This window comes from Thermobia domestica, chromosome 5, assembly GCF_964235325.1.
Source record: "Thermobia domestica chromosome 5, izTheDome1.hap1.1, whole genome shotgun sequence".
NCBI classification, from domain to species: Eukaryota; Metazoa; Arthropoda; class Insecta; order Zygentoma; family Lepismatidae; genus Thermobia; species Thermobia domestica.
In genome coordinates, this window is record NC_137458.1 from 252,079,780 (window position 1) to 252,100,717 (window position 20,938).

General features: G+C 36.3%; 1 protein-coding gene across 1 annotated transcript in view; it reads left to right on the forward strand.

The window, feature by feature from the left end:
• Positions 1-20,938, forward strand: part of LOC145684818 (uncharacterized) — a 75,795-nt gene that overhangs the window by 9,111 nt on the left and 45,746 nt on the right. Inside the window, exon 2 of the mRNA XM_081757185.1 lies at positions 13,407-13,495. Coding sequence (XP_081613311.1) covers positions 13,478-13,495 — 18 coding nt within the window. The 5' untranslated portion in view covers positions 13,407-13,477. The remainder of the gene's footprint in view (positions 1-13,406; positions 13,496-20,938) is intronic.

A 20,938-nucleotide genomic window follows, 5' to 3' on the forward strand; every position in this document is an offset into this window, starting at 1 on the left:
TTCAAACGTAATATCTTCCAGTCAAGAGTCAGAAACAAATGTAACTAAAACCATGAGAAAGACCGTAGGATAGTTACATATTACAGCCACTAGACAGGGGCGTCAGTGGAGCAGGAGAGCAACCGCCCCCATTCCCCCTCTGGATTTCAGATTTTGGGGGCATTAAGGCAGTTTTAGAAACCCTTTGATAAGCAAAGTCCAACAGAACAAGCTTGAGGTTCTTACACCGAATAAATACGGACAACATACAGATGATTAAAACTGGAAAGTTGCTTAGGCCCAATTTCCAGAATTTTAAGCAGGCCCGAAACTCGAAAGTACAACCACCTTTGGAAATCTTGGGCCAAAAAATATACAAGAGAGCAATATTGGTGTATAGCTCTTTACGGTCAATGGAAATGTATTATAACTGACCAAAATCCGTATTTATCCGGAGTAGGGACTTCAAATTTTTTATGTTGGACTTAGCTCAGCAAAAGGTTTCTAAATCTGCAATTACTGCTCTCAAAATCTGAAATTCATCGTAAGGGGCGGACGACGACCTCTAAACGAATGTCCCTGTAGTTTTTCTCCTTTTATCTCGGATTCGTGGTTGTAAAAATATGACGTTTTTCGTCGTCGTATTCTTTAGGACATACCCTGCATTTATTTAACGTAATTATGAATAATTGATTATAGCATTCGGAGCTTGACTTGTTAATCATTCTCATGCTGAAGGTAAACAATATAATGTTAATATCTTAAATTTATGAGCAAGGAGGGGGAAATTAGCTCTTCTCCCCCATTTCATCAACGCCCTTGTCTAGCGGTTGTCCTATGAAACTCCAGTTCACACTCTTTCAGGTGGATTTTGTTTAATTTCTTTCGTACCCTTGGCTACGATGATACTACGTTTGCTGAGCAAAAGTGAACCTTTCTGAAAATGGACTTGAATCCCTTGTGCTCTGAACGCCCCATATCTAAAAATATTTTATGAAAACTGAGTTGGAGCCAAATTTATCCTGCAACTCAAGTTTGTTAATTTAGTAAAATTAGTTCGTTTAGTTTGATTACAGTCTTGCATCAGTAGTAAGGCTATATGAGACAGGGCGTTTTGTTTAAAGTGGGATCCGAACTACTAATTTTGCAACTTTTCGTCGAATCGCAGTCAAAATCTATACAGCAAATTCCGACGTCTCGTGCCTCTACCCTCAAAATATTATGTTAAAAGACCGCAAAATTGCGCCCTGTAGTGTGGTGCATACATACAGACAGACGCACAAATTGAAATCAAATTGTTCCATACACTGTTGTTGTTCGGCACTGATGTTACAATAAGTAACACGCTTTAATGGTTAGTTACGCTGGCGACTGCCATACCTAGCGATTTCTTGCCCGGTCCCTTCATACAAGCTAAACCCAAGTGTAAAGTATTTAAGAAAATTTAGAACTGAGGTGGGGAAGAGAGACGAAATAAAATTTTCATAATATAATGCAAAAGATATTGTTAATACAAAATTAATTCTTACTAACGTTAGAATCATCAGAAGCAATTTTCGGATGAACACTTTTACCATTTGTTTGGGTTTCCAGTTTTTCCATAGCATTGCATTTTTCATAACGATTCTTCATTCTTTGAACTAAACCAACCATTTCTTTCTTACACATTTTACTACGAGCTCGTATGGTCGTTTACTTATCTGATGCAATTTGAGTTACTTTAATAAATTTGCTCCAAATGATGTCCTTTCTTCTTCCCGTAAAACTCACGTTAAACGATTCTAAGTTTACCGAAACTGAGAACCAACATGTAGTTTATCAACGAACAGGGGCGTAAATAAGGGCCCCGCAGACCCCGAATTGCGGGGGTGCCTCAAGCCACCCTTGGGCCCCAAATCGTGAAGTAGGACGTAGATAAGGGGCCCCACTCCATGTAGTCTGCGGGGTGGCCCCCGAGCCCTTAGTTACGCCGCTGTCAACGAACGCCTGCTATATTTTAATTTCAGGTCTGCAATTTAGCAAATAACCGGAACCTTTTGTTTGTTTCCTGAATACAACACAAAAATTTGTTTTCATTTTAATTATTTTATTTATTTTTTAACATCAGTTCTACAAGTAGTACAACCTTCGACTACGACAATTTCTCGCAAGTTAACTAAAAAGCATTTAAATAATACAATATACTACGTTAAAAATGAGGGGAAAAAAAGACAAAATAAATAGTAGATCAACACATTGACCTTCTGTAGCCACGAGAAATCAAAACATTCAAATGGGAAGAAAACAAGTCTTCTGAATGGGGAGCAGTTTTGACAATTTTCTTTCTTTGGAAGATTTTTTTTTTTTTTTTTTTTACAAAAATAAAATTAAAATAAACTGCAATGGAAAAGGGATTTGCTGCTGCCAGTAGCCAATCAGAAGAAAGATAACTTAGCTGTTGTATGTATATACGATTGTACAGTTATCCTGTATCACATAGTGTCTGATGAAGCCAAAGAGTTAGTTGGCGAAACTGTAACACGTGTTGAATTTTAACGAAAATACAGTATATAGTTTTGCTCAACAAATAATTAGTTTATATTTAATTATAACAAAGCAAAGCTTCTACTTATGGAAAATATCACAGTTTAAAACAAGTCTTAAAAATACACGTGTTTAAAACAAAATGTTTAAAATGTATACAAAATTTGTTTTAAACAAAATCATTTGTTTAAAAGAAGTTTTAATCATTTGTTTTTAACAAAACAACCCTGTTATGTAGACGAATACTCAACTACTCCGCATTATTGAAATTAGATATTCGAAAATCTACTTTTCTCAAGCCACCGTAGTGTATCCTTGCAAATGACACAACTATTGCTTACCAGACCTTATCTGGAGGATGTGTGAAACAGAATAAGTGTTAATTTCTTTATCTTCTTTGGAAATAAATCCCACGGACATCTTTGCGTGAAATCAAGCTGAATACTGCCAAAAGCCACCGTGATGAAGTATTCTGCAATTTGAATTGTAAATCCTTAAGTACTGTAGTTTTGAAATTGGATGTAAATCTGGCGAAAAGAAAACAATCATAGAGATGAGTAAATTGTATCTCCTATGAAGAACATATAGCGTTATTGGAAGTGCATATTAAATTAGAACAAATACTGTATTTGAGTCATACTAATTAGTGCGTGTGACTATTAGCTAAAAGCTTTTCGCGCGCTAAAAGTAAAGGAAAGGCGGATTAATTCTATGTCACGTTAATCAAATTTCTCATTATAGTCTATCGTTATAAGTCGAGAGCGTTCGATGGGGCAATCGGTCCAAAAAGTGTTAACACGAGGTTTTCTTGGTTTTCCTCATTCACACCAGGCAAAATGTCGAAATTCTACCTAACATACAGGTCCCAAGCCACTTCCTTCGTTCCCCAATTCTTTCTTCCTTCCCTTTCCTCGGACAGGCACGTAGCCAGGATTTCGTGAAGGGGGGGTCCGTGACATGAAATACTGTGGTCATCACAAAAGGGGCTCGATTACTCTAAACTTTTTACTGGAACATATATTGGTTCGTTTAGCCACTAACGGGGGGAGGGGGGTCACATGAAATACTGAAAGCCCAGGAGCTCGATCAATCTAAACTACTTTACTATCAATATATATTGGTTTGTTAGGACAATAAAATGAGGATATGTTGGCAAGTATTTTAATAACAAACTATGAAGAAAACTCGAGCAAAATAATAAAAAAAAGTATTGAAAAAGATTTTGCAATATTTGCGTCCTTCTCCTGTTTATTCAAATATAACAATTTTCCTTTCGTTATGACCTCAATTATTATAAAAGTACATACTGAATACTGTCTTGTAAACTATCTTCTAATATAAATAAAATAAAGAGTTTGTGTGTTTGTCTGTCTGTCTGACTGTGTGCGGCATGGGGAGCACACGAGTGAACCGAGAGTTACCAAATTTTGGTAAGGGATACCTTGGCCCAGGCCCCAGATCAAGAAGAAACGTTTTTTTTTTCTCGAAAAAGTAGGGTCTCAGGGGGCGTTTACCGGAACCGGCCTGGGAACCAGACAAATTGACCGAGAGTTACCAAATTTTAGTCACGAATACCTTGGTCCAGGCTCCAGACCAGAGTTAAACGTTTTTGTGGAAATTCGAACCAGGGGGGGTCTCAGGGGGCGTTTACCGGGACATGTAAAAGTAGTAGAAAATGACCGATATTTATTTATTTAACAATCACCAGATACAGCTCAGAGGCCATTTTACATTGAATATCCAACAACATTAACAATGGAAAGGATTTGGGAAGGTATCGGTCAGGGCCTGTTTAGTAGGTGAAATCCCGGCATTTGCCTGGTACGACTGAGGGAAACCCTGGAAAACCTTAGTCAGGATAGTAGGCAGCGGGATTTGAAGCCACGACCTCCCGAATGCGAAGCCAATGCTCTACCACTTGAGCTATTAGTGTCGAATTCATATTTTCGCGGTCGCTGAAATCAATGGTGAAACTCCAGTCGCATTAACTTGCAAATTCACGCTATTCGACTCCGGGCCGGGGGTCACCGGAGTGGAGGTGAGATAGCAAGACATATAAAAGTAATCCAAAATGACCGATATTAGTGTCAAATTCATAGTTTTCGCGGTCGCTGAAATCAATGGTGACACTTCCATTAGCGATGACTCGCAAGCATGCGGGCCGAGAGTCAGCGGGGAGTGGATACCGGGACATGTAAAAAATAGCCCAAATGACCGATATTAGTATCAAATCCATAGTTTTCGCGGTCGCTGAGATCAATGGTGATACTCCCACAGGTGTTGACTTCCAAATACAGCCCCTGTGCGAAGCATGTGTGTATTCAACTAGTTTTACAATATATGCGTTCCTTTCTCTGTTGAATCAAATGCTAACAGAACTTTCAACATAATATTTTTGTTTTTATTATTCCGTCAACTACTGTCGGTTCCAAATGACAGGTTAAAGGAGCAACAGAAAATTGTCCTTGAAATAACATGTTTGATACTGCAAGGATGCGATGACAAAAAGTTATGATTAAAAATGTCCACGCTGTTACATAACGGCACTTATGCTTTCGAAAGCTTGAAATCTCCCTGACTAGTAGCAGGAATTCTGAGAATTCCATAACTTTTCTTGAAATTTCAAATTCCCTGACTCTTCCAGAATACCTCGCTTACCTCACCACCATATTGCAAGTAATACAAATCTCCTCATAAGAAAGCCCCCGCCAAGTGAACTTTGTGGTGGACAAACACCGTGTGCGTGGGTTTTCTCGGGGTTCTCCCGTTTTCTCCCACTTTCTTCATTCCACCATTTCATTCATTTCTCATAATCACCGTCTCCTTTAGCCTAACCGACATAATTGTGGGACGTAAAACTCAAAGATTTCATTTCATTTTTCCTCATAAGAAAGAGTAAGCAAAAGGTTCCTGTAGTTTTCTTTTTAATTTTTAACGCTGATCCTTCTTTTTGTCATTTCATTTGGTTTTATCCTTCCTTAATTTTTCATTTCTGGTCTCGAAGGAGGGGGGGGTCCGGTCCTCCCGGACCCCTCCCCCTGGCTACTTGCCTGCCTCGGACAGTGTTCGCCGAAGGACGTGATTCCTCATACAGGCTAACATGACCTTAGATGCTGAAATCTAACTCCTAATTTATATATATATTCAATTTATTATAATAATTTATATATATATATGCAATTCTTTTTCTTAGTGTTCGTGCCTAATATACATCGGGTTTGATTATATTGTTTGACTTTTCTACCACTAGTACTACTACTAGTACTAGTACCACTACTACTACTACTACTACTACTACTACTACTAATAATAATAATAATAATAATAAATTACAAGTATAGTTCACATCGTAGAACTCCCCTGGTTTTGAGATCATACTTGACATGAAACTATAAACATTGACTTGCAAAGTACGCATGTGAAATTGTTGTACAAATATTCAGTTCCCGAGCTATTGACCACACAACTTAGGATTTGGACTTTGTCAAATTTTCGCGAAAATATTTAGAATGAGGTAAAGGGGGAATACGTGAAACAAACTGCACAAACCTATTGACCACGAAATTTGAACTTCATATTTTCGTGAAAATATTTAGAACAAGAAAGAAAAAAAAAAGGAAAATACATTCTAAACAAACCTGTTAAAAATGTTAGTTTAATATTAAACCTAAACCATTTCTCTTAAACGTTAAATAATTGCAATGTCCACCTACAGTGGAGATTCGCTAAAATCAATGACAGACTTTTTTTTTCTTCAATGAAATGAAGAAACTTCTTCAAGCAAGTGTAGCGAGTTTTCATTATTCAACTCAAGTAATATTTATGATTGCCCGTCTGTTTGTCTGCTCCTCGACATCTTTGGTAAAACTTATTTTAATGAAACTTGCTCTACGACTCTTTCAAAATAATCCTATTGATTGAGATTATAATCCATAGAGAATAAAGGATAAAATCCATCCCATGATGCAAATATGCGCATTTATAGGCTATGCCAAGTAATCTTCTGGTATGAATTATGTAAAAGCTATTCGATTTTGATATACCTTAGTTTATGGTATTTTCTTCAAAGTGCCGCAAACATTCGCGTTAGTCCCTTTTGAAATCGATCAAGGATAAGCGGGTAAAAGAACTAAGTTCCAATGATTTTTAAGTTTCCTTACACCTATTTAAATTTGTTTGATGATTTTCAATTAAGTGATTCGATTTTGATGCAATATGGTGCAGATTTTCGCATATGTTTCCCTATTACTCCACCGTAGAAAGTTTGCAAAAAATCTAAGAGTGAATTCCCCCACCTCAAAATTAATACAAAGATATCCGATTATAATTTTGGTTTAAAGAGAGAGATTTTTAACCAATACGACTCATTCTGTCCTTGAGGCTTTCCAACGTTTCCAATTGCTTGGAGTTAAAATCAGTAAAGAATATAAGTCAATTTACCCTTCTCCCACGTTAAGAATCATTAAAAAAAAAAATGATAGCTTTACTGAAATTTCCTGCCATACCCAATTTATCAGTTTAGAATCATTCGAGAATATTGGGGTAAATTTAACTCAAGCTTCCCTTTCGCAGCTTCCTACTCTCAGATCACTTTCCGCAGCTGAGAAGCTTCCATGCTACACTGTCTTCCGCTAACTTCTTCGTCTTCACGTACGACTTTTCAGTTTTGATATCATCCATTCATTGTGGTCTCCTTTGTCCCCCCTCTCTTCCCTCTAGCACGCCCCTCATGATATAAGTCCTTCTTAGCCAATGTCCTAACCAGTTTCTCTTCCTCTTCTTAATATCTAAAGTTGTTCTTTTCTCCCCCCCCACCATTTCTAACATCATCACATTCGTTTTCCGCTCGACCTAGCTAATTTTTTCAATTCTTCTCCACACCCACAATTCGAAAGCTTTCAGTGGCTTTTCATCAGTTTTGCATAATGTCCATGTTTGTGACTCATGCGAAGGATTTTCTAAACTCCTTATTTAAGGTATAACGACCACTAAATGTGTATTACTATGAAAAACACCAGTTTGTAATTAGCTTAATGCTTGTTTTTGGATATTTTATATGTCGTTATAGTCCACAATCCGTATATTTGTATAATCTAGGTTCCTGTTTTATCAAAATCCATCTAAACACTTCATTTCGATATAACCTTTTTTTATTGTGGTACGTAATAAGTTAAACATTTACACACTTTTAAATATTGATAATACATGTATATTCACAAGATGGATTCTCTATATATTATATGTGTTTCGTTGCTATGACAACTTACAAAACATGTCATATCACTATCACAACAAAACATCAATCATAATAACAGAAAAGAAATTACATCTATTTCTCTTCATATTTTCTTCTTCTTCCTTTTGAACAGCTTGTGCATATTTTAAAAGCACATTTTGAACGTAAATACAAGTTATTATATAAAAATTACAAAATACCGTTACAAAGGTCCCATAAAATAGTATTTTCTTCCTCCTAAAGGCTTTTTTCGCCATTGCTATCCTATCTTTGGAATCAAAAACAAGTCACCTTTTCTATTTTCTCCAATACTACTTCTATATTTGGCATCGACCGCTTCGTTCTAATCACAATGGCTTTAGTTTTTCTTACATTTATTTTTATCTTAAATTCTTTACAGCCCTTCATCAAGTTTCGTAACATTTTATTGATATTCTTTTCAGATTCCGCCACAAGTGCCTATCACCTGCAAACCTTATACACCTAATCATTCTACCTCCTGCTGGGACGCCGTCTTCATTATGTAGGCTCTTTTTAACTATCTCTTCTTGATATATATTAAAAATTGTTCGCGAGAGACAGCATCTTTGTCGAACTCAACTCCCCTTCCAATTGTATTCTCCTCTGTCATTTCCTATTCTAACACGAGCTTGTTGGTCCACATATAAGTTTCTTATGAGTCTTCGATCTTTGCATTCCAACCCAACCTTCTTCAGAACTTTCAACAACAATTCCCAAATGAAGTGGTCAAAAGCCTTTTCTAGATCAATAAATACCACTTACACCTCCTCCCGTTTTCCTTTCACTAATCATCCTTAATAATTCAATTGCATCTCTTGTGGTATTACCTCTCCTGGACCCGAACTGTTCTTCCTCAGTTTTTTTTCATTTGTTCTTCCGTATAACCTTCTGTTCAGAACTCGAAGCCTTTTTTTTTCTGCTGCGTGAGATATGAAACTAATAGATCTATAATTCTCACATCTCTTTGGGTTCAATTTCTTGGCCATCGGCATTATGATCGTCTTTAGGAAGTCGTTTGGCCACTCTCCTGTTTATATATTTCATTACAGAATCGGAATAATTCTTTCTTGCCCTTGTCTCTCATGCTTTTAATGAATTCGTTTGTTATATTATTTATCCCGGTTGCCTTTCCATTCCTAATCTCGGATATAGCTTTTTCAGACTCATCCCACAGAATACTAAAGCCTTTATCATCCTTGCTATTTCATTTTTACTTCAACATCTAGGCCACACTGTCTATCCGTACTCTCATGCAAGTTCTCAACATACTCTATCCTTATTTCTATGATTTCATTTCTCTCGGTGCCTACCGACATTCTTATTTTCTACTGCCATCGTCATACCCCCTTGTTTCTTATTAAGTTCCATAAATTTCTCCTCTTTGTATATTTTTTCATATTTCCCAACTCTTTCTAATTCTTCTGTGTCCTCGCAGTTTGTTTTGTAAAATTCTTCTCTTTCTCTGTCTGTTTCCCTTTGCAACTCGTCTAATTTCCTGTACATCTTTCTGCTCTCTTCTGTATCAACCTATTTTCACGTTTTTCTTCCCCCATTTTCTGCAACATCTGTTCTGTAAACCTCTGTAAAAGATTTCTTACTTCCTCGTTTTTCAACGTTTCAGTACTAAACATCTTGTTGTCTATTTTTCTTCTGCCTACATTTTTCGGTTGAATATCCATTTCAGTCAGCAAAAAGTTATGATCAGAGAAAATATCAGCCCCGGGAAGAATCTCGAATCGAGTTCTTCAACCCATTCCGATACCTGTCGTCCGCTGTCTATTGGGGATTTCCATGTATGTCTTCTCTTTCGCGGATTGATCCCAATTTCTAGTGAATTTTGTCTACAGAAATTGATCCGTCCCTCTCCCCCTTTTATTTCTTTCGCCTAAACTATATTCGTCTACGATATTACCTTCCTTTATTTTTCTCACAACTGCGTTGAACTCTCTCATTACAATTACATATTAACCCCTCTTCTCCCTGTCCATCATTTCTTCTATTTCCGCTTACCTTTCCTCTACTTCTTCAATTGTATGCGACGTCATCGGTACATATGTCTGTATCACTAGACTGTATAAATTCTTCTGTTTTCCTTTAAATCTTAACATCATAGCTCTATCATCAATACATTCTACTTTCACTACCTTCTCTTTTAAGCGGTGGACAAACACCGTGTGCGTGGGTTTTCTCGGGGTTCTCCCGTGTCCTCCCACTTTCTTCATTCCACCATTTCATTCATTATTCATTATCACCATCTCCTTTAGCCTAACCGGCATAATCGTGGGACGTAAAACTCAAAGATTTCATTTCATTTTTCTCTTTTAAGTGCTTAAGAAGAATTATTTTTACTCCATTATGACCATCCTTTTCATTACATAAGTGAAACATTCTATATTCTTTGCTGTTGAACACCTCATTATCTTCCCATCTAACTTATAAATTTCTACCAAATCTAGATTGTTTCATTACCTCTTTAAGACTTTCTAATTTCTCTTCCTATATCAAGCTACGTACAATCCATATCCCTAGCCTAAACCTTTTGCTGTTGTTTGTCTTTCCTTCTGTATCTATCTTCCCCACCTTGCTACTTTCTCGTTCAATGGTACTTCCCAATCCATTCCCCTCTCGGGGATACGATAGCTTCCCTAAATATAATTCGATTCTTATAGACAGTAGTGTATATGCCCTAATAAGGCTTTCTCTCATCATCAATACTACTGATTGGGATTGAAATCTATCAGGTATAGTATTAAAAATATGCTAAAATTTATAAGGCTAAGTTAATAATCTGCAAATTAAAAGAGAGAACTTTTGTGTACTTTAACAATGAACAGAGCCGTTAGTTTCTATTTTAGCATTCTTTCAACTGGAAAGTCTTGAAATCTTACATAGTGACGCAACTTCAATGTGAGAGCCTTCTCTAGAAAGCCCATGCAAAAGAATATACTTTTGTTAATTTATTTTTTACGATTAATTCCTATCTATTTGATTCGAAAACAAAGGTAGAAATACAAACTATCTTTATTAGTATATAACAAGAGGGTTATTGCTGAACATAATATAGAATACCAAAAGTGTGTACCTTTCAGAAAATTGTCTTGTCTTGGAAATCTCTACTGATATCAGAGTATTATAGTGTTGCATTCTAATAATTATAATTACCTTATTTTTACCTGTAACTATTTGAATTTAATATACACAACAAATAATGCTAAATTTTGTTTGAAGGACAAATAGTTTTGTGTGACATCTCTTACTCTAAAATATTACCTCTCATGTTGAAATATGGTACTTCGTTAAATACGTGTCTGTGCTCTCTAACGCTTACAAATCTGCTTATTTAAGAGATATGTATACTGTGTACATACATTTAATATTCTTACTACAGGCACTGTAAGGAAAGCTCGGTAGGTCAATGGTAGAATGCTCAACTCAGTCTTTCATGTGATCTCAGGCATTTTGAGTTCCTAATTAAGGAGAATATCTTGTTTTCTCGTTTCTTTGTATATTCTCATGCCACCACTCGATGCTGCTATATAGAATAACTTTCGTGTGTATCTGTTTCTCATTCGATTTTCTCACATCACCACATTTTGTACATCACGAGAATAAATAACTTACAAAAACATTGTTTGTTCGATTTTCGACTCAAGGGTGATATGGGAGGTAGAGGTGGGCGGTTCCTGAAAACATAAACCGAATTGAACAGTTTACAAACCGAAACGTTTCAAAACCGAACCGAACCGGACCGATACCAAACCGTATCGAACCGAACCGTTCCCAAACCGAACTAAACTGAATCTTTCCCAAACTGTACCGAACCGAACCGATTGATACGGTTTAAACCACAAACCGAACCGAGTCCGGTTAACCTGTTCTTGGAACACCCCTAATGGGAGGTGGATCACTCGTTCTGGTAGATTTTGAACTATAGAGTATCTTAGAAGTGTCTCAAAGCTATACAACCCAGAATACTATACTATTTTGCAAGTAGCATAATGTTCTGTCCGTACTAAAAATGGGCATATTGCTAGTTCTTCCATAAATATTCACCTTCACTAAAAATTAATCTTCTTTAATCTGAAAGGTGTATTCGTGGGATGTTAAAGATTTCATTTCATTTTATGTACAAACGAACAGCAACAAAGCCAGCTTTAACTTCTTAGTTGGTAAAAGATTAAATACAAGTAAAGATCTGGGTGTAATATTTGACAAAAATTAATCTTTTCGCATCATGTGGCAAATATCACCAGGGTTGCATATAGAAATCTTGGGTTTTTCATCAGAACAACTAAAGAGTTTACAAATGGTAACACTTTAAAAGCGCTTTATTTTTCTTATCCGTAAAATCCAAGCTTGAATATGCCTCACTTCTATGAAAACACTTAGTCAAAAAGTAGAGCGATACAAAGCAAATGCATGCGTTTTCTCACATAAATGAGTACAGGACTTTACATAAAATACGAACCGTGTGATAATTTACTTGATAACTTTACACTTCAGAGTCTTGAACAAAGACGGACGTTGAACGATCTCCTTTTCTTACACAAACTTTTGTACAAAATAGATTGTATAGACATAATTACAAAAATAATAATCCATTTCCATATTTCATAACACGCAAGGCACGTTTACCATAGTGGCTTGCATAGTGGCCTATTCTACTGCAGGAAGGCATATATAAATACACTGCATGTCACCTGCATGGAGAATTTGTGCCATATACAATAAAATCATTAAGAGTTATGAAGATGTATTTCATTGTTCTAAAAAATTCAAGTAACTAATACTGAGTGTTCTGTAAAAGAAGAGTTTAAGTAAAATGTAATATTTTAATTTAACATTCTATATTCAAGCTTCATCTTCTTTATAATTTAATTTTTGTATTCACTTTTTACGTTATACTCTAACATTATGTATTCAAGTTCATATGTAGACACTGTAATTGGACAGTAATGCCTGTAGTGTCGATAAATAAATAAACAAACGGAGGGAAAGATAAACTTTTAGAGAGCAGCAGGCAGTTCTGTAGTCTTAAAATTTTCACAGGGTATATATACTGTTTTGTGAACATCTATGATTGGCCTATATATATATATATATATATATATATATATATATATATATATATATATATATATATATATATATATATATACATATATATATATATATATATGACAATAGGTAAGCCTTCAAAAAGACTGAATAACATAAAATGCATAAGGTTATAATTCCATTAAAATATAATGCCTACTGTAGTGCTTTATGCTGTAAAGCTCAGTGAAAAAGCATTATATTCTATTTTTGTTGATGATGCTCCTTAGATAAATCACACCTTAATAACGAAAATGGATGTAGGTTCTAGGAAGGAACCGACGCACTGCAAGAAGGAACAAAGAAATTTGCAAAGATGAAGTGGTTTCATTTTTAACTGTTTTCGTTCAGTTAATACTTAAAAAGTATCTTTTAGGCGAATTGGAACCTACTCACGCAAACAGTTTCAAAACTGTAGACAAAATGATAAGTACTTACCATAGACAAGAAAATAAGGTGTAGGACCCTTCAGTTCAACAAATTCTACATCTTATGTTTATTACTTGTATCACAATCAGCGTTCTGACAAATGGGTTTATTAATTTTGCAGGCATACGATATTGAAAAGAAGAATTTGTAAGGAAAGAGCTTTAAAATTTACCAAGAATCGTCAAAATTCCAATGAAATGGGAGAAGATGGTAAGTATATCTTAATAATATTAAACTAAATTCTAAAATAATGGTAATCCTATGTTAATTAGTCCTATACTATGGTGATTCTAAAATAGTGGTATTATAGTACATTTGTCTTCTAAGTTCTCTTAATGATGGCGAGTATCTGCTAACTTAGTTGCACGCAGTTTCGTTGGGTCTCTCAGCCATTATGCTACTCATACGTCATCAGTTTTTTTTCCTGTGGTTCAAAAAGGGTATGCCAAAGTTGGATAGGTTCACCCGTTGGATAGGTTGAGTTGGATAATTTGAGCGGTTGGATAGCGGTTGAATCAAAATTAGGGATATGCCACGCATAGTCCACACTGGCACACTTTAGCTGATGTTCCACTCTCGCTTTCAATATAATGTCAAGGATCAAGACAAAGTCTACACAGAGAGTACTTTACTTAAAAATACATTAAAAAAGTTTGCTAACCCCGGATAACCCCGAATTTTCGGGGTTGGTTACATAATGCGTAGCATTCTAGATGCAGTTTAAATTCAAGTTCAGCCCTTATTAGCACCCTGAGTGGGGCGGGGTGGAGTGGAATTATGCCATTTGGAAATAATTGGAAGTGACCGATGATAGTATGGAATCCAAAGTTCTCCTGGTTCCTAAGTCGGTTGGTTGCATTTACAACCACTTTTAAGTTCAAGGTTAACCTCCAGTAGGGTAAGAACTCCTAGCACATCTAGGGCAAGTGAAGGGGGGGATAATATATAAAATGATCCAAGTCGACCAATATTAATGTAGAATCTATAGTTTTCTTGGCCCCTGAGATGAATAGCAGCACTCTTGATGCCATTTAAATCCAAGTTCAACCCCTATAGCACGACTGGGGGGGGGGGGAATGGTGACATGAAAAAGACATTCAAAGGCAGCCGATATTATAGCGAATAGTATCTAAGCCATAGTTTTCAGGGTTCCAAATTTGATTGGTGAATCTCTTTATATCATTTAAGTCTACCTTTAACACCCGGTTAACACAATTAGGGTGATGGGAAGGGGTTGACATATATAAAATAATCGAAAATTATATTAGTGTCGAATCCACAGTCCTTGATGTCGTTTTGTTCTCGATGTCCCGATAGCGCTAAAGTCTAAGTTCAGTCCCCATTGGCATGGGAGTGGAAAATGAAATGTCTCAAACGACTGAGATTAGTATCGAATGTATAATTTGTGTTCAACAAGTTATTAAGTCACATTGCGATGTCATTTAATTACAAGTTTAGAGATGAACGAGCCTGTCAGCCGAATTAGAAATTTGCACTGGCAACGCCGATGGTGGTATTCGTATATCTATATATATATTTGAATGTATTTATATATATATGTATTTGAATAATGTAGATGTATATTCCAGCGTTACTCCGGAAGTCTGAAACAATTATAATAAAACTTGATAGACATATGAGTTCTAATTTGAAAGAAATACTGTGGGAGCAAACACCCCTAGGGGTTGGAGATCGAAGGAGTGCCAAATAAAAATAATGTAAACTACTGATATTAGAGTACAATCGATAGTTTTCTTGGTTGCTGAAATGAATAGTGGCGCACCCAATGGTGTTTATGTCCAAGTCCATCCTCATCGGCACAGGGGAGAGGGTGAAAAATGAACTGTCGAAAAATACTAAGATTTGCGTCGAATTCGTTGCTCGGGAAAACGTCGGATTCGTTTGAAATGGCTTTTAGAGGTTAGTTAGTACCCACCTCAAACTTGACTTTTCAGTCATATCTATTTGATTCAAGGTGTATTTTGCTGGGCATGGATGTTTCAATATTTATGACATAAGCAGAGAATTTCCTGTATTTTTATACTTTCAATAAAACAAACATTCAAATGGAGAAGGAAGTTCAAATATTTTCCGTAAGCCTATTTGCCACGCTTTCGACACCTTATACCGCCGAAACTATCCCTCACTGACCAAAGTTCCAGAGGATTTTTTTTTTTTTTTTTTTTGCTTCTTTCGGTGTCGGGAATCAGCTTCCTAAGTTTGTTCAAATAGTTTCTTATCACCCTGTATATGTATATGTATAATCGACGTACGCGTTGTGGAATTTTTATGTGAACATACACAAGGAACGTACATTGTCAGGTGTTGAGGATTATCATGGCGTAACTCCAAACGCTGTAATTAGGTCCTGATAGAATTTATGTAGAACATGAAAGAAAGTATATTAAAACTGGACACAATAATCAAAATCGGTTTAACCATGTTGAAGTTATGAGTGAGCATGCAGACAATGAAGTCGGTTAATTATGATGCTAATACTGCCAGCTATTGAAGAGTTACACGATCCAGTTCCAGACCCTACAATCAGATTGTAATGAAATTTGTATGTAACCACTACGAAGACATACTTTTTAAACCAAAGGTAAACGTATCAGTAGCGTAGCGTGATATTCCGAAAGGGGGATGCCAAAATTAGTCATTTGTGCGATATAGTACTACTGCAAGCAGCAATACATAGCTATTCCGAATGGAAATATAGGGTTATACAAAATTTAGGAGGAAGCCCCCCTAATTGGAGGTCTTGTGGGGCATAGAGAAGCGAATGCGTGGATTACGTTAGAATTTAATAACCAATTGTCTCAGCTCTTTCTTGCCACTACCGTTGTGACGAGAAAACTAGGCCCCACTTTTGTATGAACATTGTTTCCAGTATCGTTCCCTTCATTTCTTTCTCGTGGGCGGCTTTTTTCTCCACATACCATACGTCAATCTCGTTCTTTCAAAAAAAAAAAAAAAAAAAAAACTATCGCCCCTAAAAATTTGTCATCTTGGGTCCGGAACTCAGACGCCCGTTCGTGAATATGGGCCTGAGTGTATATATCATTTGAAGATGTAAATACAAAGCACTTAAACCAACTCTGGGGGCCTGGGGCCCAGATACTGAAGTCAAGGGCGCAAATCTGTATTCAACGTTCGTGGGATGGGTAAGACTGTTCCCATAATCCTTTCCTTTTTTAACGATGTTCAAAATATTTATGAAGTTGAAAAAAATGATGTGGAGGATTAGGGGAGCAGAGTTGTCTATAACATCGGCAGGAGGGCACATTTTAAGGCTTATTGTGGGGGGAGGGGAGAAAAGAGACTCATATTACAGTAGATGAATCAGATTTCTGAGGTAAACCTGTTGTACTCGTATATTATATACCAAGTGATGTAGATGAAATAGTGGTACATATCATTATTACAACTCAGTGCCGTGAGCACATTCTGAAATTTGAATATATGCATAATAATAATTGACATGTTTCTACTTACGCATCCACAATGATCCACATTAAAATTTTAGGGCATTTGTTTTATAACAATACAAATAATGACTTCCCCAAAACTATGAAAGAAAATCAATCAGGCCTATATTTGGCGCAACAATACTCTTATCTGAGCAAAATTATGATTACCACAATAGCATTATAGGAATTGTTAAAGGAATTAAACAAATAGTTGAAAATAGACTACTAATAATTAATGACAATGAAATATTAAAGAATACGATTCATTTTTAAAAATGAAACAAGTCAAAGGACATCAGTTTCCTTTGTGACAGTCGGATAGAAATCATCATCATCACAATCTCAAATCGGATCGGGGGGGGGGACAAGATTGTAGGGAACATGTTCCCCTTGTTCCCGAGATTTGTGGCAGTGACTGAAGGGCCCTGGCACAATCTTTGCGAGTGACGGGGAGTGGTGGCTCTCTTGTCCTACCAGATCGGTGACCGTAATCCTACATAATGCTTTACATTTATGCCTGTGTCTGTGAGCTCCTTTACGATGAAGATTACAATTACGATGCATTTAGTTACGATTAAGGCATAATTATTTTAATACTATTATTTAAATAACCGGCATGCTTCAAAAATGCGTTGAACTAACCATTTCCGTTTTGTTCTATTTCCTTTATATTAGGGCTCGTACGTTCTGTTCAGAAACTATAGCTTAGTTCAAAATATATACAGTTGGAAATACTTGAATATGCCAGCGTATATCTAAAGCGAATGTAAGGTTGCAAGGGATGAGGAGGAGTGAGAAGGGAAGTTTTGCGCATGCGCATTCAACAGAAAGCAGACGAAAACCCCGATGCTTTCAGTAGGCCTGGAAGCCCGAGGAAAATAGCATACGACAGGAGGAAAGACAGAAAATGTGCATCTGAGCGACGCGCATGCGTAGGTTCCTCTTGTCAAAGTAAGTCGAGAGAGCGCGCCAGAAGATTGCAGTGGAAATAATTGTGATAATTACAAGCAGACAATTTATATATAATGAAATACGTACTTTTTCTTATTAACAGGGGATGCCGGGCGTACCGGCATTCCCTTACGCTACGCCGCTGAAACGTATACACTTCCAGTTGTGAAGTTTCATAGTCTAACTCTGAAGACCATTCTTAGATCCTCATAAAATTTATATGGAACTACGAAGGAAAAATACCATGTATTCTTTTAAACTAAACTACAAATCATCAAAAATCCATGCATCTATTTCGGAGTTACTTGTGAATATACAAATACTAAAGTCAGTTAATTACGGTTTTCACACTGCGACTGTTCAAGTGTTTTATTGTCTAGCTCAGCGGCGGATCTAGTCTGGGACCGGAGTGGGCTAGGCCCCCCAGTTTTTTAGTGACAAAATAATTTAAGCTACTATTTTTATTATTTTGGAAGTTTATAGTAATCTCATGGTATACCTACCATAGCCTGGATTCTAGCTGATCCCCAGTTTTCACCCTCTAGATCTGCCTTTGATCTACCAGCGAGGATTATCATTATATCCTGATAAAATGTATATGAAACTACCAGGAAGGTGTGCTATTTTCACCCAGTTAGGCACAAATATTCTGCTAATTTGTATAATTTGCATCAAACTTCCTTCCATTCTTTAAATATGCCTCGAACAAACCAATTAACTGTGTGAGCAAATCAAATTGATGACATTTCTATAATAATACTTATGATTTATCCTATGAAATGTTTTCACAAAATCTGATACGTAATACAAACTTGAGCACTGATACTACTGATACGCACTGATCTACTTGCAGTGTATTTGTTATGAAATTGTTCACGTCACTGACCTATTCCTCACTGTCGACCTGCAGTGGACGAAAGAATTCTGATTTTCTAAAATTGATACCTTCCTAGGATTTGCAATCCGTTTATAGAGAACAAACACTTTTGTAAAAGTATCCAATATCGATAATAGTCTTGATACAAAACGAAGAATTTCATAGAGTTGCAAGGACAAAAATGTGGTTGCGAGGTTGGTTTGAGTAAACGTATCTAAGGGAGGAAGTGTGTTATGTCCATCGCGATAAATAGTGCTCAAAGTAATGACGGCGTACAGAACTCATGGTTAAACAATGTCAGCGAAGAGTATAAGTGTATGGAAGAAAAGCCTGAGAAACAGGTATTGCCGAGCATACAAGAGGACTGTGACTAAGGGCCTTAGAGTGAATATGGTAAAAGTGATTAAAAAACTAAATAATTACCTGGAATAACCTACTTTACACAGCCTCACGAGAGTTTCATAACCAGGGGCGTCATTTCAGCCTTCGCTTGAGGGGGGCAAGAGGACCACCGAAATAAGTATATTAACGTTTTGTACTAGTATATAAGTAGACAATCGATTAAAGTATATGTATTACTCAAACTTTTGGGGGGGGGCAATTGCCCCCTCCTGCCCTCCCTAAATGACGCCCCTGTTCATAACCTGATCACTCATAGTCGGGCTGCAATTTCCACACCGCTAATAACGTTTCAGCGCAAAATAAAAAGTACCGATAACATAGAAAGTGTACCGTCGTTGACTGGAGAATCGTAATTGGGTCGGATATGGCTCTTTCACCTTATTTTCAATAATAAGCTGTGCGTATTTCTCTTCTAATATTTCTTAATACTAATATATATTTCTTAAGACTTTAAGTTTATTAAATATTGTTTCCTTATTTTACTAATAAAGTATGAAAGGGACCAATCTATAACATTTTCAAAAGAATTGAAAATAATTTAAAATGCATCTGCTGCCCCATCATCTAAAAAATATTAATTGTCGAACCTAATCTAAGCCTTAAAACAGTAAAACAATCTTAAATTTCATATTTTCTAGAGGGGGGGGGGGCAAATATTAATGTCTCGTTCCAGCTTTCTCCCGATCCAAGTTACAGTATTGTCTAGAACATACGTATATGTATTTTCTGTTATTACTGATTTAAAATAGTACAGTGTTTACTTGCGTAATAGTCGACTTCGCATAATAGTCGCACCTTAAGTTTGAAGTAAAAATATTAGCCGAAACATTTTCCCGCACAAAAGTCTCAGTCAACGGGTTTCTTGTCTTTACAAATGCGATTTTTTTCGAAATTGCTTCTCTTGCGCGAGTCCAAGCAAAAGAACTTTTATGCAAGTGAATGGTACAAAGTTGGTCTTCAATAACATTTGACACCATGTTGAAAAGCTCCAAAAGACCATCATATCCAACACTTTGGAAGGAAGTAAAGATGATGGTCTGTGGAACAGTTACCTAGATTCATCAGACGCAGATATGACAGAAGTTGAAACTTTGGATGACAGTGAATAGTGCCTTTCGCATATATCGACCGCTCTGATGCTTCTTGTACGTATGTGTTTCTTCTTTGTGGTGTTACATAGCTGTTATTCATACGTTTCCAGATTATGTAAATATATCGTTCTTTTATGCCAATGCCAAGAAGACGCTTTAGTGAGAGAGGAGAAAACGCGTGCATTTTTGTATTCAAATCTATTTACTACAAATGTGTAACACCTTCCAAGTTGATGCGGATCTATGCTGATAGAAACGTCGCAAAAAATGGTTTCAATGTATTTAACAATACAAAATACCATATTAACGGATGTAAAGCAATTTACTGCAGAATTGTATCTCTATTTAAACAAAAAAACGCTACAAACCATTACCCAAACACATTATCCTACATTGAATGAACGCATGTGAATATTTTGAAATAATATTTACGTTGAAATAAAGATGCAAATTTTTCCATAAATCTTCCAAATGAATTATGTACTGGTTCGAAAGAAGCGCACTCTCTTATTTGTAAACAATTCAGTGGCAATTTTTGTCATTATTTTTCTAAACACGGGATAGGTCTGTGAAGTTGGCCTACCCAAATTAGCTTACCCACTTTTATCTACATGATCCGTTAGTTCTTTGTTAGTTCCCGTTAGTTCGTACTAAAGTTACGTTACTTCCACGATTTTAAAGAAATTTTACACAAAAACCAATGGGTAGGCCAACTTCACATGTGAAGTTGGCATACCCAACAAGATTTCCCACATTTTTCGGCATAAATCGTTAGTTCGTCGTTAGTTCCCGTTAGTTCATACAAAAGTTCCGTTAATGCTGCGATTATATACAAATCAAAAATGTGTGGGTAGGCTAACTT